Source organism: Mycena indigotica, assembly GCF_014461135.1.
Source record: "Mycena indigotica strain 171206Taipei chromosome Unknown Mind.scaff0008, whole genome shotgun sequence".
Taxonomy (NCBI): Eukaryota; Fungi; Basidiomycota; class Agaricomycetes; order Agaricales; family Mycenaceae; genus Mycena; species Mycena indigotica.
The window spans coordinates 199,283-227,103 of record NW_023503007.1 but is presented as its reverse complement, the minus strand read 5'-3'; the positions used below and the strand labels follow the sequence as shown (position 1 = coordinate 227,103).

Here is a 27,821-nt window from a genome sequence, read left to right as displayed (position 1 = left end):
GGCTTCAACCAACCTCTTCGTTCCAGGCCTTGAATCCTTCCTTCTTCGAGTCGACGCCATCATCCCAATCAACCACTGGCAACGCCGGTGGACGCGAGCATTCGCCATTGGCGAGTCCTATCACGATATCGCGCGGACGCTCAAGCTCTAGCCTAAGTGGGAGTGAAGGCGATATCTTGCAGCTTGGGGAGGAGTTTGATGGTAGCCGGGTGGACCTTAGGATGGCTTTGGGCAGCCAAGTTGAGGGGGCATCGGTCTCAACTTATGATATAATCTGCCAATACCCTACCTCTCATCAAAACTTTGACTTCGAGTCGTAATTTCAGTAGATAGAGCTTTGCGCTTCGTTAATTCGCTTGTCCCTAAATTTTTGATCCCCAATCAACGAGTCCCAAACGCGTGCCGCTTCTAAACCCGTGACCGTGGCGTGGCAATTACGTGTTGATGCTTATTTTTTCTTGCCTTATTCCTCTTCACTCTCCACAACCGACATGGCGCCACTGACTTTGGCGCAGCGCAATGTGTACGCCGACGAGAATGCGGACTTCAACCCGACCGACGAGCATGCGTATATATCTGCAGACAACACAAGAGTTGTTACAAGTGCTTTCAATCTGTCCCCCAGCAAGCGTCCCCGAAAAGGGCGCGTCTACGAATCCGACCCAAGACTGCAGGATTGGGTCCCCGTCCCGGATGCCACCATGGATGAGGTAGATGCTCTGGCTACGTCAGTCTCATCTTTCGACGTTGACCTTGACGAAGTCGTGACAAAACGCAAGCGCTACGAGTCGGTGACGTGTCCTGAAACGAAATATGCGAGAAAAGAGCTTACGAAGAATGTAGGATGATCCTATGGAGGTGTGGAAAAGTGTGTCGGGGTTGTTTCTCGACGAAATCGTGATGACACGATGGTTTGGGTCAGCGAACCCAGTGCGCCCGTCTGCCCGACCAAAGTTAACCAGGCCGGCCAGCGCTTTTTCGATGCCGACAATGTGGGGTGCAAATCTTCTGCGAAAGTTGCGTCAAAAAACAGCACCAATGGTCACCTTTGCATACTATTCAGGTCAGCCTCAAGCATTTTTCACTGTGGGCCGACATATTGATCCTCGCTTGGTAGGAGTGGACTGGGAGCTTCTGGACAGAGGTTTCGCTCTACCACAGTCGAGTGGAGAGCGGGGGGGCGCTCAGGCCTTGGCGCTATGTATCAACTAGGACATTCGGGTGCTACATGTCCCTTCCCTGGTAATCGGCGGTCAATGGTTGTCATCGACGTCAATGGAATCTTTGTCGTTGACATACAGTACTGCGATTGCCACAATACCAATGGCTCTGACATGCTGCAGCAACTACTCCGGAATGGATGGTACCCAGCGACAACCATCAACCCAGCGACCTGTGCCACCTTTAATGTGCTTGAACTGTTTCGTCTGCTCCGCACCATTGGCAACCTCAATGTCCATGACTTCATGCGGACTTTGGAGAGGTCAGGCGACCCCACCTTAACCTGCGACACTCCTGTAAGTACACACGATAATCTCGATCGTCGTAGACTGATGGGATTCAAGGATCGGTACAAAGCATTTGGGCGGATGGCTCGACAGTTTGATTTCTTGAAGCGGATGAAGCGAGCGGGTCGCGCGTACGAGGCTGATGGAATGGCTACAACGCCACCCGGTGGGTTAGCAGTATTATGTTGGGCGTGTCCAGCGGAGGGAAGAAATCTCCCCGAGGGGTGGCGTAACGTGAAGCCAAGCCAACGGTGAATACCCATCTATCTTTGGAAAAAATAGTAATGCGTTCAAGCTATCTTTACCGATTAATCCTCTCCATCGACGCGAACTTTCGCCTTAAGAATCGCCTTCGACCGAATGAGCATCAAGACCTGTCGTTAGGCTCAGGCTTGGGATATTTCGTGGAGTCATCATCGTACAAGGATCACCTCCGAAGCTATGTCAAAGAAAAAGATGTGAGTACTGTTTTGGGCAGCGAGACTGAGGTTTATGCCATGGTAACCCAATAGGTCAGCTCTTGTGTTGCCTTTGCTGCTCTGCTCCAGAAGGAGACTCGTTTAACGACCGGATTGCGTGTTTCTGGGGTTGCCGGATGTGTTTGTGCCCGTCATGGGCTGGTGCGAGCTCGAGGACTAGGAGATCTACAAAAGGGAGAACGGTATGTCGCGTCAAGTTGCTTATCTTTTCGACTTAAGGATGACCTTAGGTATGCAAATGTGGATTGGATTGTGGCATGCACACTCTGGACCGAGCGGTTAATGGAGTATGGCTTCGCCTATGACATCGCTTTGCCAATGGATGATAAATTTCTTCAAACGGCTGGCCAAAATTCGCGAGGGGTCGGGCGGATACAACCACGCTTACTACCGATTTCGACGACCTGGAGGTGGTTTTTGGCGTGCCTGTCTGGCATGCAGGTGCGCACGATCTTCAATGTAGAGCACATCTTGCTCTGGCTTATCTCTTGGGCATGGGAAAGACCGATGGAGAGGCGATGGAAAGGATATGGGCTAGTTTGAACCCCGCCAGCTGGGCTACGAAGGAAATGGGCGAAGGAGGTCGACACGATGTATTGGAGGACAAGGTGGATCATCTTAATTTCGAGAAAAATCTGGGACTAGGTATGTGCTTGGATTGCTCTTTGACTACGTCAAACGAATCATTGTTAGGAAGGGCGTTGTCTCGCAAACTCATCGTCGCCATCTCGGAACGCCGGCGTCAAGGCAACGAATTTGCGGAATTCGACCAAAGCATCAACAAAGTCAAGCGAAAACAATGGCGAACTCTCATGGACAACTGGTATAAAGACACGACCCAACCAAATCCGTTTGTTCTGCAGGGTGGAAACGCTGGTCAGTGGCTGGACTTGGCTGCATGTTTCGGCTAATGAACGACGAAAAAACCAGCTGGCCCTACCGAGCGGGAAATTGTGCAAGACTTGAAGAAGGAAGAGCTTGAGGAGGTCAGGGCTGGCCGAATTCCTGTCTTAGAAGGCAAGATGACGGTTGTGGCTTTCATCAAAGCGGGCCTTCAATTGCAAAACTTGCAGTAGGTTGACCTACTCCTGCTCTCCGTTTATTATTGACACTTGGCAGGAGGCGAATCCGTGCGGCTCTGAAAAACAAGTCCTTGACAGCTGACCGTGCAAGTCAGATTCAAGAGCTGCGACTATCTCTCGTCAAACAAACACAGGCTTTCCAAAAGCTGCAATTAACTTACATGCCTGGGGTCGAGGGCTTGCGTCAAGCGGACGATACAAAACGCAACCCAGATCAACCGACTCCGCCACCAGAAGACACGAAGCTTTACCTGCCGTCAGACCTCACACATACTGAGCGTTTGCAGGCATGCGTCCAACGCGTTGTTGACACCGAGGTCAACCTTCGCCGTGGTCAATGTACCGATGCTTTGGTTGCCCTGCGGGCAAAACTCTTCGCCCAGACGCATATGATCTGGTTTCGCGATCGCAATCTTGTGGGTCAAAAGGCGCGGACTCGGTCAGTAACACTTATGGGGCGTCTTGAAGAAGGCATCACCAGAATCGTGGCTAAATATCGTTCTGCGCAAGAAGCGATCGTGAAGCTAAAAGGGCCCGCCTTTGCCCCGGAGTTTCAGAAGCTGGAAGATGCAGATGTGAACTGCCGAGTTGTGGAAGAGAACGACATTGAAGCAGCCCAACGGCTTAGAGGTGCCGATGGTTCCAGAGGTGCTCGAGCGAACCTAGTACCAAGCGCCTTCGGAAAAGTGTCTTGGATTTGGCAGGCCGAAATCGGAAGCGAAGCCAAGAAATGCATGATGGTATGTGTGAAGGGTTTTCATTCAAGTCATTATTGACTGGTTTGGTCAATAGCTGTTCGTGTGGAGTGGTCAAAAGCCAGGGCTCGTCGCGTTGGAACGAAGAAGAAGTCGAACTCATCCGTGAAGAAATGAAACGTGTTTTGCGTTCATTGCGGTTTGCGCAGAACGAGTGGGCAGCACGTGCCACCTCTGCGAGACTCTTTGTCGACCCAGAGGTGGCGAATGGTCTGCGCGCGTATGCTCTTCGCCAGGTGGAGCTACACAAACGAATAGCTGAAGGGTTCTACACCGAGTGGCGGAAATCAGTTTCGGATGCGGTGAAAGAGGTTATGGCTCAAGATGGGGCTCTGTATCGACATTTGCTGGATGGAGACTCAGAGGTTGGTGGAATGGCTGAGCTAGAAAGCAACAATTTGTAGGATGTTTTAAATGCGTCCGAGTCACAATGCGTCGAGGCACTCAGTTACGTGTGAACGTGACATTCGTCACGTGCATGTGACGATCGCGACTTACCCACTTTCTCCGATGACCACCGTGCTCTGGGTAAGGATTGCCCAGTGGCACTGGTAATTCGTTGAATCATCATGCTAGAATATCGGTGAAAACCGGGTTCTCTTTGAGTTTCGCTTTCAAATGGCGCAAGTCGTCGACGCAGCCGAGAAGGCGGAGGACAAAGCCCACGCTTGGCGGGTTGCATGGCGCTGGATTAAGGTCTTCTTCGTGGAGCATACACCGAAGATGCTTGACCCCGTGGCTTCGAACTCCTTGGTCAACGCCACCAGGGAAGCCGAACGCCAAAAACAAACGGAATATGTTATGGCATGGGAGATGTTGCTACTAATAAACGCAGACGACGATTGTGTCACCACACCAGACGCTAAAGCTATATGGCTGAACATCTGCGAATGGCAGGAGTGTCTGATAAAGGAGGGGCACTATCTCCAACTGCAATCGAAACATTTTTCCAGTGAACTACCCGGGCCGAGCGCTGCCAATACTAACAACTCCGAACCTCTCGTTGGCTTGCGCTACGCGGAGGCTGACGAAATACAGGTAATAACCAGGAATGCTGTGCTTTCCTTGACGAAGATCTCTGCTGTGCTTACCTGGGCTCTTGAACACGCCTTTGGCCCGCTGTGTCGCTACCTCATCGAGGACATGTTGCTTGTGCAAAGGTTGTCGATTCGACCACCTGGAATCTAACACCCAACCGTCGGGCTGACGTATTCTATCTCGCATTGAGGTCTCTGGAAGCGCTCGGTGCTTTCGACAAGAAGAACTTCGAAAATGCAAATTTCGTCAATCGCATCGGAGCTCGACAAACGGCGCAGATTCTGATGCTCTCTCTGGATATAACGATAAAAGTCTGTGGCCTGAAGGACTCGCCCTTCCATTGGGCATTACCAGTCATGTCAGTGGATTCCCTCAACTTCCTCTACCGATTCTACAAGAGTGAGGAACTGAACGCCGCCTTGCACGTCGAGCTGAGGCGGAAGGGAGTATATGGGATGCTGATCGACTTATTGGCCACTCTCTTGACGATCGACGATTTCACGGAACTGACGGGAAACGCGCTGACTGGGGCGATGGATAGTAATGTCAACCTGCTGTTGTGGTTAGCACAAGCGGAGGAGACCTATACGAAGGCGATCGTTCTAATGCTCACCAACTCAAAAAAGAATTCGGCGCTGCCCGTCTTATTGGACTTCCTGCTTCACAAGGACTCCACTCAACACACCAAGCAACAGGTGATCGCCTTTTTGCACTCCGCACTGGGCCAGACCATGTGGAATCCACGAGTCTTGAAGGTTTTGCAGGCTACCAAAGGAAAAGAGACATTGGCCCGATACGTCAACGAAAAGCAGCGACAGATCGTTGTCGGGGCTCAATAAACAAGTTGAAGAAAGCACAAACCTGTGGGAGGTCCTTCAAGGGGTGGGGAGAGAGCTCGTGTCGCAGGGAATATGCCAAGGGGTAAGTTGTCATTTGAGCCTGGGTGTATAATCTGAGTCTTGATAGTGTGGCCATGTTGCCTCCAAAACGTCCTTCCAGACTTGCTCGGCATGCAAGGAGGTGTATTACTGTAACCAGCAGTGTCAGAGGAACAATCGAGCGTCCCACAGGATGTGCTGCAGTAACCTCGCGGTTTCGCTCTGGCGTGAGCTTTTCTTTGTTCCAATCATCAATTGACCTGAGCTGACTGGATGGCAGGTGTCCAACATGAGAGCATCGATAGCGCAACACAGAAGTTCATTCGTCGGACGATCACCAGGTCCTTTCGTACTGGCTTCCAGTCGATTAAGAGGCTGGCCTTGGTAGCGTTGGACGAGTCGGAGTACCTATCGGTGGTTTATCGCTATGATTGCGTGCCAATGAGGTATGATTGCATTCGCTCCCAGAAACTGCCGGAGGTGCCTGGCATGGAGATGTGGGGGGCGACGTGAATTTGATGAACATCGTTGACCTCGTCGAGGGCAAACTTCGCCGTCGATGCGGTAATCCTGCCAGTCTCGAAGACGAAAACGGTGACTTGGACTGTCATTCGTAGGTGCACAGAGCGAATGGATCGTGCTTGGTGGTCTGGCGACATCCCGAATGGTTTGATGTACGTGTAGGGCTGAAATGTATGTACCATATATCAATCAAATCTTCCGCTGACAGTGACAGACTGCGCCAAGACTCCGCGTTGCTACGTGGCCTGATTTTTACACTGTCTGGGCGTCTGCATCGACCACAGTCTTACCCCTTCCCCCCTGCTTCTGACTTTTTCCATCTGCCCGCTCATCTCTCTACCGCTCCCGCAAGGAATCTGCTGCCCAGCCCCGTTCCGCACCGTCTCCCTCCCCTTCACCTTCCTTATACATATGTGTGTGTGTGTGTAGTGTCGGAGTAGCTAAGTATGTGCGCATAAATAGAGAACAAATACAATATATGAGTTACATCGAGCGATCCAGCGTAGGGCTGGGCTGGAATTTACCCAAAATTTACCCAGGATTGATTTGGCCCTGAAAGTGACTAGACGGCGAGTATCGGCACGAGAGGATCAATCAACCTGGGTGAGCAGGGTCGGCAGAGGTAGAGTTGAAAATGCAGTGGCTTTGCCAGGGGGGGTGGTGGAGCCAGGTGTTTTGCAATCTGATGTTCTGGCAACTGCCAGCAGTGATTGAATCAGGTTACAGCCACGGGTGCTCGGGGCGTCTCACTTCGCTCTCCTTTTTGCGAGGGTTTTCCATATGGAACATTCCCTGTTTCGGGCCATATATAGGCTGCGTCGATTCTCCTTTCCCCTTCGTTTTTCGTCGTTTCCCCGTCATGGCCCCCCACTATTGTCAGGGGAACCTCCCTTTCGGCCCCTCGGAGACGATCCCGATTCCGGTCCGACTCCGGTTCCGACTCCGGTGATCGCATCACCGCCTCCGTCAGGCGCATCGCCGCCCCCGCCTGGCGATCCCCCTGGGACCTGGCCTGCGACATGGCGCAGGCATACTGCACGGAGCAACGATCAACCTTGGCGCGTCAAGAGCGCAGTATATAGTTCCGCTACCTAGCAGGCGGACCCTTAGAGTTTCTTCTCTTTGGATCCTCCCCTGCTAGGACCTTGATCTCAGGCCTCCGGGGTTGCCCTTACAGCAGAAGAAACTCTCTACGGGATCAACCGGACAAGATTGCTAGGTTCGGCGCTGACTCAGGCTCGGAATACGAGTCCGTTCCGCCCTCGTCACCGCCCCTACCACTTGTCCCCTCCTCCTCTGTCACTCCTGTCGTCCCCGCACCTGTCATGCCTTCCGGAGCTACTCCTGACGCTGACACTCGGCTGGATGCACTCGAGGCGAAAATCGACCGCCTAACTGAGGCCCTTACTCTTCTCACCACCCAGGCTTCCGCTGCCGCTGCCGCCGCTAATACTGCTGGCGGACCCCAAACAACACCACCCCCGGAGACGTCGATTCCGACTCCGACTCCGGTTCAGGGCGATTCCGAAGCCCTCTTTGGCGACATCAACCTCGCCTCAAAATTGGTCTTGCGACCAAACCCTCCGTTCACCTTCAACGGCGATCGGAAACGCGGCCGCGTTCCTTTACGCGGTCCGCACCTACGCCCGCCTTGCCCCTGAGGCCTTTGTGGTCAACGGAGAGGCAAGTGAGGAAAAGGCCGTCCGCTATGCCATGTCGTTTATGGCAGAAGGACCCGCTCAGCAATGGGCGGAGCGCCACGGAAGCAAAGCCCCGTTTCCGTTTCCGTCCTGGGGCTCGTTCGTTTCCGAAGTTTCGACTCCGGTTCGTCGAGGAGAACGAGCAAGATCATGCTCTCTCCAAACTGGAGACTTCCGCCTATCACATGGGCACAAAGGATGTCTACCAGTACACCGACGACTTCGAGGACCTGATGGACCTCGCCGGATTCGAAGACGCGTTGGTCAAGGTGACCAAGTTCCGCCACGGACTTGACCCCTTGATCAACAACGGAATCACGTCCCTCGAACGACCCCCGGACCTCCGGGACTACCTTAGCTGGCGCACCCGGGCCTTCCGTCAATACGAGGCCCTGGTCCGGGCCAAGCTGATCAAGTCAGCCGCCCCCAAGACGCCTGGCGGTTTGATTCGGACTCCGTTTCCGGTCAACCGCATCCCGGCTCCGGCCCTTTTCCGCCCGGTGGCTCCGGTCGTGCCACCCGCGGCCCGCGCCCCGCTCCCGGCGCCTCCAGCTCCCGTCCCCATGGAGTTGGATCGCACTAGGGCTCGGGGTGCCCCTCGTCGCGCCTGCTTCAGGTGCGGCGACCCAAACCATCTCGCCCGGGATTGCCCCCTCCCCGCGGACGTCCGCTCAATGGACATCCTCGACGAGGTGATCCAACAACTCGGTGACGAGATGTTAGCGGAGTTGATCGCCCGCTACTCGGACACAGCTGCGCTGCCGGAGACAGCTGCGGAGTCGATGGCCGGAGAGGATTTTGTCCCCGCGACGAGTGACTGGTGTGCCCTCGTTCGCGTCCATAAATCGTTTCGCTTGTTTGTATGACGAATCAATTCCTTTGCCCTACAACGAGCCTGAAACGAAAGACATACCCTCCCCTGCCCCCATTTCGACTCCGTCTCCGACTCCGCCCGCGACTCCGGTTGTCGTCCTTCGCCGCCTCACTGCCTGGGAAAAGAAATTGCCCAAGCAGTACACTGTCGCTGCCTCCCCCGGAGTAAACTCCCTCCACCTCCCGTTGGAGCTAGAGTCCACCACCAGTGCGTTGAAGCTCTCCCTTTCTGGGCTTGTTGACTGTGGTGCCACCTCCGACTTCATCGACACGAACTACGTCGCTCGGAATGGCATTCCGGTCCGCACCCTGGCGCAGCCGATTCCGGTCTTCAACGTCGATGGCACTCCGAATGATGCTGGCTCCATCAACCAGATCGCGGACTTGGTCCTACGCTACAAAGGCCATTCCGAGCGTTCAACTCGCCGTCACCCATCTCGGTAAACAAGACCTCATCCTGGGATACTCTTGGCTGCGGAAGCATAACCCAGAGATCGATTGGGAAACCAAGGAGGTCAAGATGACGCGGTGCCCCCGGGCTGCTCCACTTGCCGCGAGGAAGAACGGGTTGAACGGACTGAGCTACGGCGACTCCGGCTGCTCCAGAAGCGACTCCGCTCCGGCCCGTTCCCCTCGGTCTGCGCCATGGACCTTTCTGGGTCTGATGACGGAGACGATTCCGTCTCCGGCGACGACTCCGGCCTGCCTGATCTGACGCCGGACTCTGACGACGACGATGACGATGGTCAGCTTGAAGATGGTGACCGCATCTTCTACACCTCGTTCCGTCCCTCAGAGGAGATACGCGCAGGTAGCACCGTCTCACAGCGTCTGGCCGAAGCCTTCGCCAAGAACTCCGCCCCACCGCCCTCCGAGATCCCGGACTGGGCTAAGGAGTTCCAGGACGTCTTCAACAAGGAGTCCTTCGACACGCTACCGGAGCGGAGAGCCTGGGACCACGCCATTGAGCTTGTCCCCGACGCTAAGCCCACCAACTGCAAGGTGTACCCCATCTCGCCCCTCGAGCAACGCGAGCTCGACGCGTTCATCGAGGAAGGGCTGTCGACGGGCCGGATTCGCCCCTCCAAGTCTCCGATGGCGTCTCCGGTCTTCTTCGTCAAGAAGAAGGACGGCGGACTCCGCTTTGTCCAGGACTATCGGGCCCTCAACGCGATGACCGTCAAAAACCGGTACCCCCTTCCGCTGATCAACGACCTCATCAACCGGCTCAAAGGCGCTCGTTACTTCACCAAACTCGACGTTCGTTGGGGCTTCAACAACGTCCGGATCAAAGAAGGTGATGAGTGGAAGGCAGCTTTCCGGACTAACCGAGGCCTGTTCGAGCCCTTGGTGATGTACTTCGGCCTGACAAACTCTCCCGCGACGTTCCAAACGATGATGAATGACATTTTCCAGGACCTCATCCTTTCCGGAGATGTCATGATCTACCTGGACGACATCCTGATCGCCCATTCCGACCTCCGGAAACACCGACAGATCGTCCAGGAGGTCTTGCGCCGACTCCGAGAGCATAAGTTGTACCTCCGAGCGGAGAAGTGCGACTTCAAAAATCGTCAATCGAATACCTCGGAGTCATCATCTCCCACAACCACGTCGAAATGGACCCCGTCAAGGTCGCAGGCGTCTCCGCCTGGCCGACTCCGGAAAACAAGAAGGATGTTCAGCAGTTCCTTGGGTTCGCTAATTTCTACCGCAGGTTCATTCGCGACTTCTCGGCCCTCGCGCGTCCTCTCTTTGCGCTCACCAAGAAGGACCAGCAATGGACTTGGGGCGACGCGGAGGCCTCCGCGTTCCAAGCGATCAAGGACGCGGTCACCTCGGAACCGGTCCTGGCGATTCCGGACGACGCACGGCCTTTCCGACTCGAGGCGGACAGCTCTGATTATGCGACGGGGCGGTTCTTTCACAATCCGCCCCGGACGGGAAGTGGCACCCTGTAGCATTCTATTCCAAAAGCTTAAATGATGTCCAGCGCAACTACGAAATCCACGACAAGGAGATGCTCGCGATCATCCGCGCACTCGAGGAGTATAGACACTTCCTCGAGGGTGCCGCATCCCGTCGAGATTTGGACTGACCATAAGAATTTGGAGTACTTCAGGAAGACGCAGCACCTCAACCGGAGACAGGCCCGCTGGTCCCTCTACCTCTCCCGGTTCGACTTCACGCTGCACCACAAGCCCGGTCGCGACATGGGCCGACCTGACGCCCTCTCTCGGAGACCCGACCACGGAATCGATTCCGACAACTCCGACGTCGTCCTTCTGCGGCCCGAACTCTTCCACGTCCGCGCACTCGAGGGTGTTTCCGTTTCCGGTCCCGGTTCCGAACTTCTTCGCGACATTCGCGATGCCCTCTCCGGTGAGCCTGACCTGGAGGAGCCCGTCGCACTAGCGGCCCGGCAACTCCTAAAGGTCCAAGGTCAAGCTCGAGGCCCCCGCTCCTCACGCTCCGACGAGTGGGCCGTCTCCGGTGGTCTTCTCCACTTCCGTGGGAAGATTGTCGTGCCCAAGGACAAGGACCTCCGGAGGCGCATCATCGAGCTCTGCCATGACACTCGAGTCGCCGGACATGCCGGTCGCTTCAAGACCTTGGAGTTGGTCTCCCGGAACTACTGGTGGCCTCAGATGTCTCGCCATATCGGCCGGTGCGTCGCGACCTGCGACTTGTGCTGTCGCACCAAGGCGCTCCGGAGACTGCCCCACGGAGAGCTACACCCGACGGAAACACCCCGAGCGCTGGCATACCGTCTCCGTCGACTTCATTGTCGAGCTCCCCGAGGCCTATGGGTACGACGATCATGGTCGTCGTGGACACCCTTGGGAAGCGAGCCCACTTCTCCGAGTGCCATACCACGGTCGACGCAGTAGGAGCAGCCCGCCTCTACTACCGGAATGTCTGGCGCCATCACGGGACTCCGGAGAAGTACGTCTCCGACCGTGGCTCACAGTTCATCGCGGACTTCACCCGAGAACTCTGGCGTCTAATCGGCATCAAGCCAGCCACGTCCCACCGCGTATCATCCGCAAACGGACGGTCAGACAGAGCGCGTCAACCAGGAGTTGGAGCAGTACCTGCGGATCTTCACCAACTATCAGCAGGACGACTGGGATGAGCTGATTCCGGCCGCGGAGTTCGCTTACAACAACCACGTCCACTCATCCACGCAGCAAGTCCCCTTCATGACGGACACGGGACGGCTTCCGCGCATGGGCTTTGAACCCGGAGCCCGTTCCGCTATGGAGTCCGTGAACGAGTTCCGCCGACCGATGCCACTGGGGTTGCCGGCCAAGGCCGCGCTCACTAAGGCCAAGGAAGAGTATAAGCGCTACTACGACCGGAGACGCACTCCGTCTCCGGAGTTCAAGGTTGGCGACCGTGTTTGGCTGGATGCCTCTGACATCAGGACGACTCGCCCCTCGGAGAAGTTCTCCCACCGCCGCCTCGGTCCGTTCAAGATAGTCGCGGAGATCAGCAAAGGTGCCTACAAGCTCGACCTCCCTCCGCTACTCGAAGCTCCACCCGGTCTTCCCCGTCGTCAAGCTTGAGCTCGCCCAAGACGACCCCTTCGACGGACGCCCGGCTACGACCAGCCCCCTCCGGACCTCGAGGACGGAGTCCCGGAGTGGGAAGTAGAGGAGATCTTGGACGCAAGGGTGAGGTATAAACGGCTGAATTACCGTCAGATGGAAAGGCTACGACGCGTCGCACGACCAGTGGGTCCGCTTCGACCGCGTCTTCGCCCCGGACAAAATCGCGGAGTTCTACCGTAAGTACCCTGGCAAACCACGGCACATCGCCTCCGCAACCTTCGACTCGATTCCGTTCCGGTCTATGCGTCGGGACGCCGCATTCAAAGGGGGGGGTGATGTCAGGGGAACCTCCCTTTCGGCCCCTCGGAGACGATCCCGATTCCGGTCCGACTCCGGTTCCGACTCCGGTGATCGCATCACCGCCTCCGTCAGGCGCATCGCCGCCCCCCCCTGGCGATCCCCTGGGACCTGGCCTGCGACATGGCGCAGGCATACTGCACGGAGCAACGATCAACCTTGGCGCGTCAAGAGCGCAGTATATAGTTCCGCTACCTAGCAGGCGGACCCTTAGAGTTTCTTCTCTTTGGATCCTCCCCTGCTAGGTCAGCCTCACTTGTATTTGCTTACTTCTATTCACTCTTTGGATCCTCCCCTGCTAGGACCTTGATCTCAGGCCTCCGGGGTTGCCCTTACAACTATGTCCTTGTCGACGAAACGTTGCCGCCGTACACCAGCGCTGTCCCGCCGTTACGGGTAACGCCTGGTTTCCTCCTGGAGCACTTCTCTTTCCTGGACGCCCTGGCCTTCCCGTCGTTCGCCCACCAAGCGACCCGAATCATTCTTCGTTCCCCGTCCAACAGTCGGGCCTGGCCGATTTGGCAGACCTCCCCGCTCGTCAGGTCATCCGCCTCCCCGTGCATGGGGTCGACCTGTCGCGTGTTTTTGTCCGAACTCACTTCACGCGTCGTCCTCGTCTCCACTATTCTCGTGCCCCCCCGCTTCTCTCGTGGGTACTTTCGGGATCCTGCATACCGATTTTCCCGTCTGCATCGCCCTCCCCTCGTCCGTCCTCCCAGCACCAGCCTCTGGGATTGGCTGCAGGCGTCGTTTGACGCAGCCATGGCGGCTGCCCTCTGGCGCCCGTCCGTGTTCGGTCCTCGGGACCGTTTCTTCGGGCGTCCTGTTCGATGCTTACGACTCGTCTTGCCATTGGAACTACCCGGGTAGCGGGTCTGGCGGTCCTTCCGACCTGCGCGAGTACTTGGGCGGCCTCGCTCGTCAGCTTGTCGTTGCCTTGGCGCCGTGTGAGGAGGACGGGCGGGACCGAGAGGCGTTCGAGGATCTGTGGCCCATCCTCGTGCGTAATCGGCCGCCGCTCTCCTTTTGTGTTCACTAAACCTTTTGGCAGCGAGGTCATTCGTTTTATTCTCTCGTTGTCTTTGGCGGGCCTCCCCCGTTTTCTTGTCCCGCGGCCTCTGGAATCTGGCCCTCGACTGCGTGGGTCGCGTGTTTCCTCCATCGCCCGCGCTGGTCCCGATCCACTCCTTCATTATTTGCAACAGCCCCGCCCTTTGCTCGTTCCTCACTACTTCGCTTGGGACCCGGTACTGGAGTTCGGGTGCGATTCTGGGAAGGTCCCGATCCTCGCGATGCGGCGACGTTTGCGGGCGCCCGTAATCTTCAAGAGGCGGAACTGGGGACTACTTTCTCTTTCCTGGGTGTGGCGGAGCGTTGGGCGGAGTGGTTGGATCCTGGCACGGAGCCTTCCCCGCCTCTGGTCATTCGTCGGGACGTTCCCGAAATGGTTTTCCCGGATCCGTCCGTCGTTGAGGAGTTGGAGTCTGTGGTTGGTGCCGGACTACTGCCACCCGGGCCGGGGGTGATCCGACATCGGGCCCCGGTCGGTTTGCCTGAGGACGGTGTCTGGGCTCCGACCCTCTCCTTCCGTCCCCGTCCCTTGCCCCTGGCGCCCGACGTCATTATGCTCGACGTCGATGACTCCGACGATGTGTCGATGGGACCTTCGCGCGCCTCCTCGCCGGGTTTGGAAGTGCTGCCCGGCCCCCCTCCTCCGATCCGCGCCGCATCAGTGATCGAGATCTCGGACGACGACCCACCGCCTATCCCCGTGATTCCCCGTCGCCCCACCGCTCGCCGCACCTCCCCGTCGAACCGGGTATCGCGGCTGACCGTGGAAGACACCGACGGTTACGTGCCCTCGGCCCCGGCCTTGAGTCGTACGGGCGCGACAGAGCGTTTCCCGGGTGAACCGTTGCGCCGCCTCGGCGAAGTGGTTCGGACCATTACGCCGCGTTGCTCCTTTTGCGCGCAGATGGGGCGGCTTTGCACCGTCTGGGGCCAGCCCGGTGACCTCGCGTCCAAACTCCCGGCCAACGTTCGGCGTGCTTGCGACTGGTACAGTCTCTCGCACCGTCGTTGCAATTCGTGGGGCCCCGTTCGCGGCCGCTTACGAGGCCAAGGACTTACGCGAGTCTCCGTGGCGGTTCGAATTCTGGGAGTGCACAGACGAGGAGGGCGTGTACGCTCTATTGGAGATGGATTCGCGGTTCGCGGACCTTCAAGCGGTGTCGGAGAATTTCCTCTACCGGCGCTTCTGCTTCCGTTTCCTGCCCCGCTCCAATACCTTGCGGGCGCAACATCGGCGTCGTTCGGAGGACAAGGGACACTCTTCCCGTCCCAACGTTCTGAACCGGCATGCGGGCCGCCAACCGTCTCCGCGACGCCCCGGGCTCGGTCACGGGGTCCCCGACCTGGGCCGTCGCGTCGACGACGCCCCCGCTCTCCTTCTTCTCGGCGATCGGCCTCTCCGGTCCGTCGGCCAGCGCCCCCTCCTCGCACGGGATCTCCCGCGCCCCCTCGTTCCGCACCTGTCACCCCGATCCGTCCTCCCCCCCACCGGGCCGCGTAGGGGACGGGCCGTCCCGGCTGGAACCAGCTCCGGCCGTTCGGGCCCCTCGGTGATGGGGGATATGTCTTTCCGCCCGGAGGGTTACCCGGACGTGACGCTTTGGTTCGGCGAGCCGTCGCCGACTCGGGCCACCGCTGAGGCGCACCGGTTGTTGGATGATCCGGATGTGGCCCAATCGTGCCGATTTTCCGCCGTGGGGGTGACGCTCCTGCACCAGTTGCTGACCCGGCCCCAGGACAACCCTCTGTCCACCGGTGTCTTGCGTTCACTCCGGTCCGAAACTCGCATGTTGATGCAGCCGGCCGACTTCGAGCTGATGGATTACCTGGGGCATCGGTTCTCTGCGGCTCAAATGGTGGAGTTGTACACTCGGGTGCGGGGCGTCTTCGGTGCCGTTGATGATTCGGGGTCGACCCGGCTCGACTTGTGGGAGCGGAGGGCCGCCGCGGACCGTCGCCAGGCCGGTCGCTCGAGCCCCGTTCCTGGGGGTACTCGGCCTGGGTCGGGGTCACGACGTTCACCTCCGTCGGGTCCTTCGTCCGGGTCGAAAGGGAAAAGGCCGGGCGTAGTCGGAGGGGGTTTTTTTTTGTATTTTATTATTTTGTATTCTCTTTTTCTCTTGGACCTTTTGCAATGAATCTTGTCGCCTTCTCGCGTGTTCTGTTGTGCGGGCGTAAGGGGATCGCTTAGATTCTGTCAGACTGCGGGTCGGGCCGTGCAAGGACCTCTCCTAAGAACGCGCGCCCGGAACAGAACAGACGAATAGTCGGGCCCGCAAGTATGGCGGGCGGGGTAGATCGAAACCGAAAGGGCCCGTGAACTCGGTCCCTTGCCGTAGTCGGTGGTCGAAGGTTCGAATCGGGTCGTGTCGGGCCCGATGAGTCGATAGCGTCTCCTCGCACGGAGTAAGGTAGTTCTTCAGACGATCTAAGCGATAGAGTACAGGGTACACTATCGCGCATTATATACGCTGGCCCGCAAAGGGGGTGATCGGACACCCTGGCCCCTCCTCCTCCTCCTCACTCCCGTTCCTGGCCGCAGAGGGGACGATCGCACATCCCTTGCGGGCCAGGCGCTACTCCTGACCTCCTAGCACTCCTCCCCATTCCCCTGGTGTCGAGTTGGGCTCGGCGACGGCTCGACGCGTCGTTCTCGGTCACGTGCTTCCCACGTGTGCGTTCCTCCTACTGGGGCGCATGTTCCCCGTCGTCACGTGCTGCGTGTTACGGGCCCGCAATGGCCCGACACCAGCGCCGGAGCGGACGGGCCGGGTCTTATCCGTGACACCCCGGGCCGGAACATGCAGTGCACGGAGCACATTGTCTTCAATGTCACTGGCAACAAACCTTGGGTGGGAGCCTGGAAGCGCAAGACCAAGTGTCTCAAGGAGCGGCATCAGGCGGAGGGCCGCACATAGCTGCAGGGCATCAATCGCAATGCCGTGCAGATGTAGCACGGTCATATGTGGTGAGCGGTATACAAAAGCTGCAAACGCATCTGCATTCCAGAGAACCTCCAAGACCTCCGCTGAGCGGAACTCATATTTATTTTCCTAGCGCCCAAGTGTCAGGCTGGTCAGCCGAGGCAGGTCCAGAAATCCGCCCTTTGCCGTGAATTGATCTCGAGATTGTATGCTGCTAGATAGGAAATCTTCACAGAGCACTGTGGAGAGCAGTTCTTGAGGAATGCCAGGTTGTCGTAAACTGCCCCCTTGGAGCGCAGGTGGACATTGGTGAGCTGGGCCCACGGTACAGGTGGTGGCACATCAGCAAAGACCAGCTGTCTAAGTGCAGGTGCATTTTTGAAAAGTGTCCACTTTGTGGGCCTCCACAGATTGTCGTAACTGTGTGTTGGAACCTGCACATCCAGTGATTCCAGCAATGGCAGCCGGCTGGCAATGGCCTGCAGCTCTGCTATTTCGTCAACGCTTGCCTGCAGCGTGAGCTCCTTCCGCGTGCTCCATGAGGAGTGCAAATATGTCCTGTAGTCCCGACACTTTACTAGCAAGGACAATGCGGAGGGGCATCCCACGCGTACGGTCCAGGGCCTGCCGCAAGACCTCCACAGCACAGCCGTTGTCATATCTTGGCAGCCCGATCACGTTGATGTTGGCCCAAATAGATGGTGTGCCCTCAACCATGTTGCGCCAGTGGCGGCATACCGCCCCAAATTTGCGCCATGACGCATGAGACAGCACCTCCATTGGTGTGAAGTTGTCGTCATCTATGCTGTCGTCGTCATCGGCATCGTCGACCTGTGGGGTGTCGTCCATCGCATGGTTCAGGATAAGCAGCAGCAGCTCATTCGGGAGTTTTCGGATCGGCGCAAACACAGCTGCCCAGGGGGCAGTGTTGTGCGCCAGCATCGCCCGCTCACGCTCTAGCCTCTTGAGGATGGCGTGTACCGCCTTGATGTCATGGTCGTAGCGTTCGAGGTCGTGCTTGGAAGGCATCCAGGCGACCTCGCAGCTCTCCTGGGAGGACCGGGTAGGTATGGCTGCGAAGGAAAGCAAGCGGGGTGGCGGTGTCCACTGCAGCCTTGCGAAGAGTTGAGGAAAAAAAGCCGTCTAGGGCAGACATGGAGGGGAGAGTGAAGGGAACAACAAGGCCGTGTGTCGCCCTATTATACATGAGTGTGTGGGTGTGGTGTGTGGGCTGTGACGCACAATGCATGTATTGTTCTCTTGACTACAATGCAGGCCCACACAGAAGCTCTGCTGTCGTCTTCACACCGCCTTATACCTACTCAGGTAGTCAGGCACTCACAGCTTGAGCCGCGTGAAAACGGCTGCAAGCTTGTTCATGCCAGTGGCCCACGTTAGCGCTGTGAACAAGGGAGCATCAATGACGCACCTGGAGCCCCCAACCCCTTGCAGTCCTCCCCACGGGCGCGAGTGCCCGTTCGGCTGTTTCGGAGGGTGTAACTGAGTTACACGCTGCCATGGAAGTTGCGAGAGAGATCTGCGGCGCACGTGCTGATGTGAGCCAATTGGCATTACGTTGGGGCCGGGGTAATGACTCATCCTCACCCTTCTTTGCCAACCACCATGTCGACTGCGGCTCTGGGGCCCAGCACCAAACGACTGGGGCCAGAGGGCAGCTGGGACACGTATGAATGCAGGACAGGTGCGCCGCCCGTTAGCATGCTTCCACTGCCACTGACGCAAAATCAGTGCCATGTAAGCCCAACTTGAAACAGTGTTGTCTGTTGCTGACGCGTCCGCAGGTGATGGAGGCAAGGTGCACCGTGCGCTGTCATTGCATGATTCAAGTCGAGCCAATACTGACGGCAATGTAGGAGAACGAGCCTGACCGGGGACCGGGGTTTAACCCAAGAGGCACTTATGTTTGTGGTCTTCAGCGACCCGATTTCAGGGAGCCACGTCTTGTTACCTTGTAGGCCATCTGTTTCATCTGCCCAGTCAAGTTGTCCCGACTGACTGCCACTACTAGTCACTAGGGAACGAGTTGCAAACGACGAGCCACCACTCAGATTCCCCGACAACGATCTCATTTTCTCCCTCGTGCACAGTTAGTTTCAGCAAGTCGACGGCAAGGTCTATTACTTTCAGCATGTCAACGGGGCCCCTTTGCGGCATGATCCTACAGCGTACACCAAAGCAGACTCGAAGACGCCGTGCGAGATGGTGCGCATTTCAACGACCGACAATCTGGCGCGCTTGTTGTGCTGCGTGGCCAGCCAAATCGCCCGTTGCGAGCCACGTTTTCGCTCATCCTCTGGTTGGCGTCGCTGCAACCCCTTGCCGTCCGTGTCATCTGGCGCGCGCTAAACGTGACTGGTAATACCTAAGGCTCCAACTAATTACTATCCATATACACTCCCAGGCTGTATTGTATTGGGATATGGATAGTATTGAGTTATAACCCAATATATTGAGGATATAGTAAATAATATATTGTTTTAAAATATTATTTTATATATTACAATCCTGATAGTTATTAACTATTGAGTATAGTTCTGCCATATGCTAGGGACCATAATAACATCTTAGTTACAGGTCCTGAAAGTCGGAGAGCTGCAAAAAGATGACATTGAGGTTAATCAAGGCTTTAATAGTCAAATATAATAGTAAAACAGCACAGATATCAGATCAAAAGGAAACTGGGTAATAAGATAAATGTTGTGTTGATAGTTAACTATCAAACTCTCTTCTTATCATAATACTTTCAGTCTTTTGATTGTGATAGAATTTCCTTATATGGAAATTTTGGAGTTTAACCTAGACTTATGATTGACACCTGAGATATTGCACTTCAGCTGTTCTATAAATTTCTAGTGACATGAGGTTGTTTAGATGTGTCAGTTGGAAGCTGTGGTTAAGGTAGCATCTGAACTTTTAGTCAGATATCAGAGATAGTCCCAGAAGGTATAGTAACAAAGACTCAGAAAATACCTTATCTACAAGAAGTTGACTTGATAACACCTTATATAACCCACAGATACTGCCTATATAGGCCTCTGAGAAAACTCAATAGTATAGAGTATCTATACAGTATATACTCTATACAACAAAAAATTTGCTAGCCTATATATATATATGGATTGTATTGGGTTATAACTCAATATATTGAGTATTGTATTGTATTTGGTTGGAGCCTTAGTAATACCGACGGCTCTGTTTACTGTTCATGGAGGGCACATCCGAGTCGAATCCGGAAGGAAGGCGGGCTTGTTGTTGGCCATGGCCATCCGTTTCTGCCAAGCGGCCAGCGCGCATCTCCAGGAACTCCGGACTCAAGTTTAACCTTGGCTTTATAGAGGCAGAGCTTCTACTAACCGGCTATTCCAGAGCTCGCATAGTGGCGTGGCCGAATGGCGTGCGCCCGCCAAACGCCGGGCGTGCACGCCATTGATGGCCGTGGCGTGGCGTGGGACACTGGCGAAGGGTTTTCTCCATCGTTTGTACATCGTAGACTGTGGCCCGCTGGTTGCCGAAGGTCACACAAATCGCAACTGACTCGGAGATGGCGTCCATAGCATCAGTTCGCATTTCATCGAATCTGAGAAGCCCTCAAGGCTGCTGAGACACACTCAAGGTGGAAGTGGGGACAGGGAAACATATAACGGCCTCGCCGGTGGATGCCGGAGGGGCCGGAGCATACCGGTGGATGACCCCGGAATCCTAGTAAGCCCCGCTCTGGGGAACACTCACAGCCAGTGGAATGCACCTGTTAATCCCAGATATCCTCACATATTAGAAGGCTCGACCCATCTGGTCGAGCTTTCTAACATGAAAAGAAGAGCTTCTGGGCCTATGCTGTGATATTTGCTCAGATAATTTTCCAATAATTCTGAGACTTAGAGTATTTTTTGGTGTATATGACATGTGTGGTGACGAATCAACATAATCTGATGTGATCGATGCTGTTTCCATATATGGTAACTTTTCCTAAAGGATACAAGTCAATATCTAAGATGAGGTATGAATAATTATAACCAATTTTGATGTGGTAAGACTCGGAAAACAGGATGTGACACTGGTATGTGACATTGAAGGGTTTATTATAGTCATTGATGTGATACTATACATATTGATGATCAAACATTGGTTCCAGCTCCAGACATGCTGTTACACAATATTAGATAAGGTAACAGGTGTGACACATGTCCCAAAAAGGAAATTTCCGCCCGTTTGAATGTACAATCATCAGAGAATGTCACACAGTGTCACAAAATCAAAGTTGTGTATTTTGACCATACAAACAACTTTCATTAAGTGACCTATAGTGACAGCTCAATAAATGTGTTAGTACTGACCCATCACTAGCTTATATATAACTGATGAGCCTCTATCTCCATAGCTGCTTGAGCTACCAGCATGAATGATGTACTAGAAGGAAGGGTCTCAAAAGTCCTATTGATTGATAACATATTTTGATTATTATCATCTGATATAATTATCATATTGACCATTCAGTCATTAAAAAGAGAATATCTAGTACTTAAAGATGTAAGGTGCCTAAGTTGTGACTTTGGCTGCTCTAACATGAGGCTCTGGTGTGTATCCGCTTATCTCCTAGTGAATAGGGCACTAAGGATGCAATGCATTCACTCATCAGTGGCCTTTGATCTCCATCACCTTTGAAAGATGAGCACAGATCTCCACCTATCCTTAGTGGATAAAGTTGGAAGGGAGTTCATTTGAAAGATATACCATCCTACCATCCCTGAGACCTATCAGTGATATTTTTTGTCACCATTGCCTTGATCTATTCACTGTCAAGCATGCCTGAATACTAAATTGAGCAGTATTTTGCTGATATCCTTGGACTACATGCATGGAATCTCATGATCTAAGTTGATATGATATCATGGCATAGTCTAGCACACCTCCACCCATTTCCTATCATAGAGCAAGTGCTAGAGCTAGTCAATTTCTAAAGACCTTGGGTGCTATATAACCCAGGATAGAGATATGCTACAGGGGTATGGGCATCAGTTTCTGGAAGATGGACCATGCCCCTACCGATGCATATACCCAGATTCCCCAGACTTGCACAGGTCATGCTATGGTGAACTCATCATTATTGGGATAGATAACACTGATAATGGTACTGTGAGAGATCCAGGATAGCTATGAGGTTGATTCAAGTGCTAGACAGGCTCATTTGAAGGTCTATACCATCCTACATTCAAGTCCTGGATCATGCTTGAAATTATTTTCTGACAAGTTGTAATAGCGAAGGCACCCTCTTTTGCTCTATGGGTACCTACCCTCTCTTCAGCTACCTTTAGTGACACATGGCAGAACCATGACTGATTATGGTTCAGGGTTGTAGTAGACATTCAAATATCCTCATACACCCACCTAAAGGTCCAACACTCAGTCTATAGACCTCACTATTCATGTAAACCAGCACTGCATGCGCATGTCTTGGAATGTTCACCCCAATTCATCCTCCAAGAATATACAGAGATCAATCCAAGTATGCTGGTAGGTGTATACACCTCATTTGCTAAGTTTGACATATTTGATCCATAATCAACCACCAGATTATAGCTGTATTGCCAATATGATGTGCAGTCCTATTTATCATTATAATAGAGAATAACAGGATCTTCCATGCATGTATGGTGGTATGAGAAATCTAATCTTATAAGGGGACCCCTCTGTATGCTTCCTACCCTGATTCCACCAGAAACCCCTTAGTTCTGAGTGAGTTATTGGGAAATTTGTGGAATAGGATATATGTTTTATATAAAGGTAGCCCTGATACTTAAAATTATGGGGAGCAGTCATGTCAATGGCGACATATATTAGACCAGGTTGCAACTTGAATCATGCTTATCCATAAAGTTTCCAGTGAGATATCAAGTGATCATTAGCTCTGATCAAATTTGAAATATAGAAACTAGAGAAGAGTGGTATAGTATCATAATCTAAAGATATAGGACTATGATCACAACAGACCATATCAACATTAGGTTATTACCTACCTACCAGTACAAAAATTATCTGACTTAAGATAGGATTGGTGGAGATATTACAGCATCAATGTAGGTGATGAACTATCAGAAGATGATATAGCTATACTAATAACATTCATTGTCCAGGGTATTGATCCTATCATTTAGGTACCCTTGGTAGTGCTTCAATCATCTATATAAGTCAGCTACTGAGTGATATATTATAGTATTAGGGGTAGATCAGTTAATGATTGGCCAATGCTGACCTAATTATTCACCTGTGACCATAGGTCACTTGATGAAAGTGGTTTTTATAGTCAAAATACACAACTTTGATTTTGTGACGATGCGTGACATTCTCTAATGATTGTACAGTCAAATGGTGAAAATTTCTTTTTTGGGAAATTTGTTACACATCGTGACATACATGCAACAGTGTGACCCCAGACGGTGAGTCTAACCCAAGTCTCTAGAGACTTGAATTATTCATTATGATTCATAACATTAGAGATTTATTTGGATAATACCTTCTTTGTGACATCACATACCAGTGTCACATCCTGTTTTCCGAGTCTTACCACATCAAAATTGGTTATAATTATTCATACCTCATCTTAGATATTGACTTGTATCCTTTAGGAAAAGTTACCATATATGGAAACAGCATCGATCACATCAGATTATGTTGATTCGTCACCACACATGTCATATACACCAAAAAATACTCTAAGTCTCAGAATTATTGGAGAATTATCTGAGCAAATATCACAGCATAGGCCCAGAAGCTCTTCTTTTCATGTTAGAAGGCTCGACCAGATGGGTCGAGCCTTTTAATATGTGAGGATATCTGGGATTAACAGGTGCACCGTTGAATCTACTCCAGCGGCCAGGGGGCAAGCGGCACATCAGCTCTCGGCGACCCTTAACCGATCCCTCGTCCATACATGTTTCCCTCCGACGTTGGATGGCACGGCCTTCAGCGTGACGTGTCCGAGTCGATGTACTTGCAGTGACCAGTCTTGCACTAGCGTCCGAGTAGAGGAACACCGCTCAGGCGGCCGAGAGTCATACTCGTACTCAGCGACACATGCCGGCAAGTTTGGGGCATGTTGGCATGCACGCTGCGATGGCCGGCCGCTATAAGCGCCGGCGCCGGGTATTAGATGGGCAGCGCCCCAGGACCGCGCCACGGCGAAGACCTCAAGCGCCCACAGTACCCCACCTATGTCGCTCTCCAAGTTGAACGCACATCTGCGCCTTGTTAAGTGGTACTGGGCAGACCATTTCAAGCAGCAGAATCAAGCACCGGTCCGGAGTTCGGACCCCACGCCGGGCGGCGGTGACTCTCGGGATGCATGATCCTTGAATGGGGTGGTCTGAGTCGGAAACATAACCTCTGTTGTCGGTAAGAGCGGAAGGTGGCGTGGGGTGGCGTTGGAAATGCTGGGCACACGCCATTTTGGTGGGGCGTGCCAGGACCCCCGACAACCGGCTCACATGTCCGATGCCCCGCAGGGTAACTTTTGAGAAATTTTGGCAAAATGTATCAGGTATTTTGGGTAAAAATGGCCAGATTTGCTCTCAAGCTTTGGGTTAGATGTTGGGTAAAAGTGGTCTCCATAATGAGGTATGAGGCCAAAATTTGGGTAACTTATGTCAAATTTTGGCCACCAATCTGTGGTTTGGTCAACAATCAAGGGCAAATCTGGGCTCAAATGCCTGTACTGTCATTTTACTGGTTTCATCCAAATTTGCTCCAAGTTTAGGGATACTTTCGCGATTTTTTTTGTCGCAACAGCCGTGGGCAAAAAAATGATCGCATCATTGTCAATGGCAAATTTTGGGTAAAAATGGGCTAGTTTAAGAACTCAGGGGCAAAATTTGGGTAAAACCCGGGCCAAAATGATGCTAAAAAAAGTTGGGTAAGAACTTCCCAAAGTGGCCTCAGACATCACAGCGGGTTGTCGGTGGTCCTGGCGTGCCAAGCCAACCAAATGGCGTGTACGCCTGATGGGCGGCGTGGGCTTTGATGGTCAGCCAAAAGCCACTCCCACGCCACGCCACTTGGCGCGGGCGCACGCCATTCGGCCACGCCAAAACGGTAGCTCTCCGGCTATTCGCAGCCTCGGATGTGTTGATGGGCATCAACACAGGCCACCCAAGCAGCACGCGGCTCGTTGCAAGGGGGGGGGTTCAAGATCCTTATCAGGCACATGGGGTAGGGGGGAGGGGGGGGGTCCCCAGGGGGTAAAAAAAACTTTTTGTATATAAAAGATTTGGGCCTTATATAGGTGTAAAGACACTGAAAATGTAGTGTATACACTCTAGTTTCTATAGTTCACAACTCTCATACTTATATCTATATACTTTCATGCCCAAGAGCTTGGATAGCCCACTCTGTCATAGGCCCATCACCAGGTAATTGATGAGAGATGAACATGTTGTAGGGTTCATATGGCCTGCCATGTGTGTTTGAAGGCTTTAGGTACATACATACTGACACATATACATATACACATGTATAAATTTTTTTGCAAAAAAAAAGTTCACAAAGATTGAATTTTTTATCCCATTTTTTTGATCGCAACAGTGGTCACATGATGCTGATCGTGAGAATATATTACTATATATGGCAGGAGGGGGGGGGGCCCCAGAGGGTCGGAAAAAAACTTTCCGACCCTATATCCATGTTTCGAATGTTGAACCACCCTTGGCTCGTTGTCGAGTCGTCCAGTTGGGCAGACTCAGAGCTGCTACTAGCCTGCTGGATATCGTGAGCTGACGGTAGTACCGGCAGCATGGACCTCGAACTGCCAGTGCCGCTGGCGTCACGCGTGGGATGGACCTCAGGCTTTGCCCGCCCCTCATTGGCGCAGCATTCGCTCACCGACGCTGCAGTCATGCGCGTGCTGCTAGTCTACGTCGGGGCCGTCGTCGATGCGAGTGGCGAGATCGGCGCGCCTGCGCCATAGCCGCTGAGGCCCAGGAACTCGGAGCCGGAAGATTATGACAGCGAGCCGGGCCAGCCTGCCCTTACGCAAGAGAGCCTGAGCTGACTCCCCCGCCGCCGGTGCCCGTTCCCAGCGGGCCGCGGTGCCTATGCGCCACAGTAAACCACTGCCCTCGAATGGGCCCCACGGCGTGCTCAGGCTCGGGCCGTTGCCCAGCCCGCCGTACGGTTTTGCGCATGGTGTTCCCGAGGCCGCCAAACGCGTCGCCGAGCACGCCACCCGCGCCGGCGCATTCAAAATCAGGACGTGCTGCCCCTCCTTACTCGATGGTCAAGTTCGGGGATGCGGACTGGACAGACGCTGCTGGTTGTTGGAGCAGCCCGGGGCCCAGCCACCGCACCTCTCTACAAAGCTATAACTCGACCGCGGCTGCGGGCGCCCGTTCACAGCGGCCCGGGTGCTTGATCACGAGTTGAATAATCTCAGCCTTTTTCTTTTTTGCGATGGCGCGACGCGCATACGTCACGGCGGTGCTGGGCGGATACTGGATGGAGGCAAAAAAACAAGAACTCTAAGCGACAACACGCCCGTGCGGTGCGGCCCGCGGCGAACCGGCGGTGCCAGCGTGATGATGGTGGCAGGAACCCGAGGATAAAGCTCGAGGGTTGGGTTGTGATACCGTAAACATGACTTAGACCTTTGGCGTCACGGTGGCGCCGCCCGCATGGCGCCTCATTCTATTCACAAGCTCACTACAAGTCTCAGGAGGTCCCACGACCCCGCCCGGCACGCGGAGCTTCCCTGCGTCCGGGACACCCCCGACCGAGACCGGCACGAGCCCCTGCGGTTGCCCAGCCCGCCGCCGACACAGTCTTGGCGCGGATGATGTCGCCGAGGATACCGAGCCCGCCGCTCAGCAGGCTGTCAGCGCGAGTACCAACGCCGGAACCAACAGGCGCCGGGTTGCGCTGGCGCTGGAGGGGACGGGCAGCGGTGGGCCGGGCCTGTGTGAGGTTTGAGTGAGGTCAGGGAGAAGAAGGGGGACATACGCGGCCGGCGCGCAGCGCGGTTATCGAGCGCTGGCCTGGGCATGTCGACGTCGTAATCGATAATTGTGTCCTCGATGACAGCGTCAGTGTCGAGCGTATTGCTCTGCCGGGCCGGGCTGCCCGAGCCCAGCCCGATTTCGGGCCCGGCTTTGTCGGGCCTGGGCCACGGAATTCCCAGGCCCGAGCCACCGGATCAGGGCTCGGGCTCGGGCTGCCCGACGCGGGCTGGGCGGGGCTTCGGGCTCAAAGCCCGGCCCAGCAGACCACGAGAGCGGGGCGACGGCGGTGTAATCGCGACGGGTCCAGATCTGGAGCCCGACGGGCGCGGCGATGGCGTGAAGCATAGTGGTTAGGAGGGCTAGCGCGGCGACTCGGATGGAGAGTCAAGACGCCGAATTGCATTGCTGGGTGGAGTGAAGGAGAAAAAGAAACAGCGTCCGAGTGCGTGGAATGATGACAGTCCGGCACCCCCTCCATTCGCACCCGCAATTGCAAATCCGTGTCTGTCCGTGAACCAGTCGCCGGTGCATCGTCGCTGCCGCTTCACCAAAGAGTATGACGATGAGATCCTGCGGACGCCCGTTCGCCGCGGGCTGCCGGATTAAATACTGGATCTATCACCTCTTTTGCTCCTCTAGAGTCCATACGATATCCGGACCACGGACGTCGACGATCCATGTGCGCGCGCGCGTTGGCCCGTGATGCCTCAGAGCGCGCAGATTGATTCGAGCAGATGGACGTGGAGAAGCCGTTGACGTGGGAGCATGCACGTGCGATCCACGCTGGTCCGTGCGCCGCACGTCAATCATGGGCCGATTTCCTTCTTTTCCCTCACTTGTGTCCCCCACGCGAATTCCGTTTTTCGTCGTTCCGAGCTCGACGACATAAGTATAGCTTAGCGTACAACCTACCGCAAGCAGCGCGCGGCTTCTTCCTGTAACGGACCCGCGAACGCGACTAGGATGGATAATGGATTATGGCGCCAGTGAGGAAGGCTTGCGGCACGACGGCTGGGGCTCTATCCGTGAGTGTCCGTTCCTCGCATCTCATTGCTTGTTCTGATTGCCGCGCTAGA

The 27,821-nt window shown here is 54.6% G+C and overlaps 1 protein-coding gene across 1 annotated transcript; it reads left to right on the top strand.

Moving 5' to 3' along the window:
• Nucleotides 1–491: 491 nt before the first annotated feature.
• Nucleotides 492–4,228, top strand: MIND_00907100 (CxC2 domain-containing protein; the record flags this gene model as incomplete). The annotated part of the gene is made up of 13 exons (XM_037365711.1): nucleotides 492–791; nucleotides 844–930; nucleotides 972–1,063; nucleotides 1,118–1,517; nucleotides 1,566–1,759; nucleotides 1,804–1,966; nucleotides 2,021–2,169; nucleotides 2,218–2,397; nucleotides 2,451–2,632; nucleotides 2,681–2,863; nucleotides 2,918–3,059; nucleotides 3,107–3,717; nucleotides 3,774–4,228. The coding sequence occupies 13 exons, from the start codon at nucleotides 492–494 to the stop codon at nucleotides 4,226–4,228; spliced, it is 3,138 nt and encodes a 1,045-aa protein (XP_037217123.1).
• Between the last annotated feature and the right edge of the window lie 23,593 nt (nucleotides 4,229–27,821).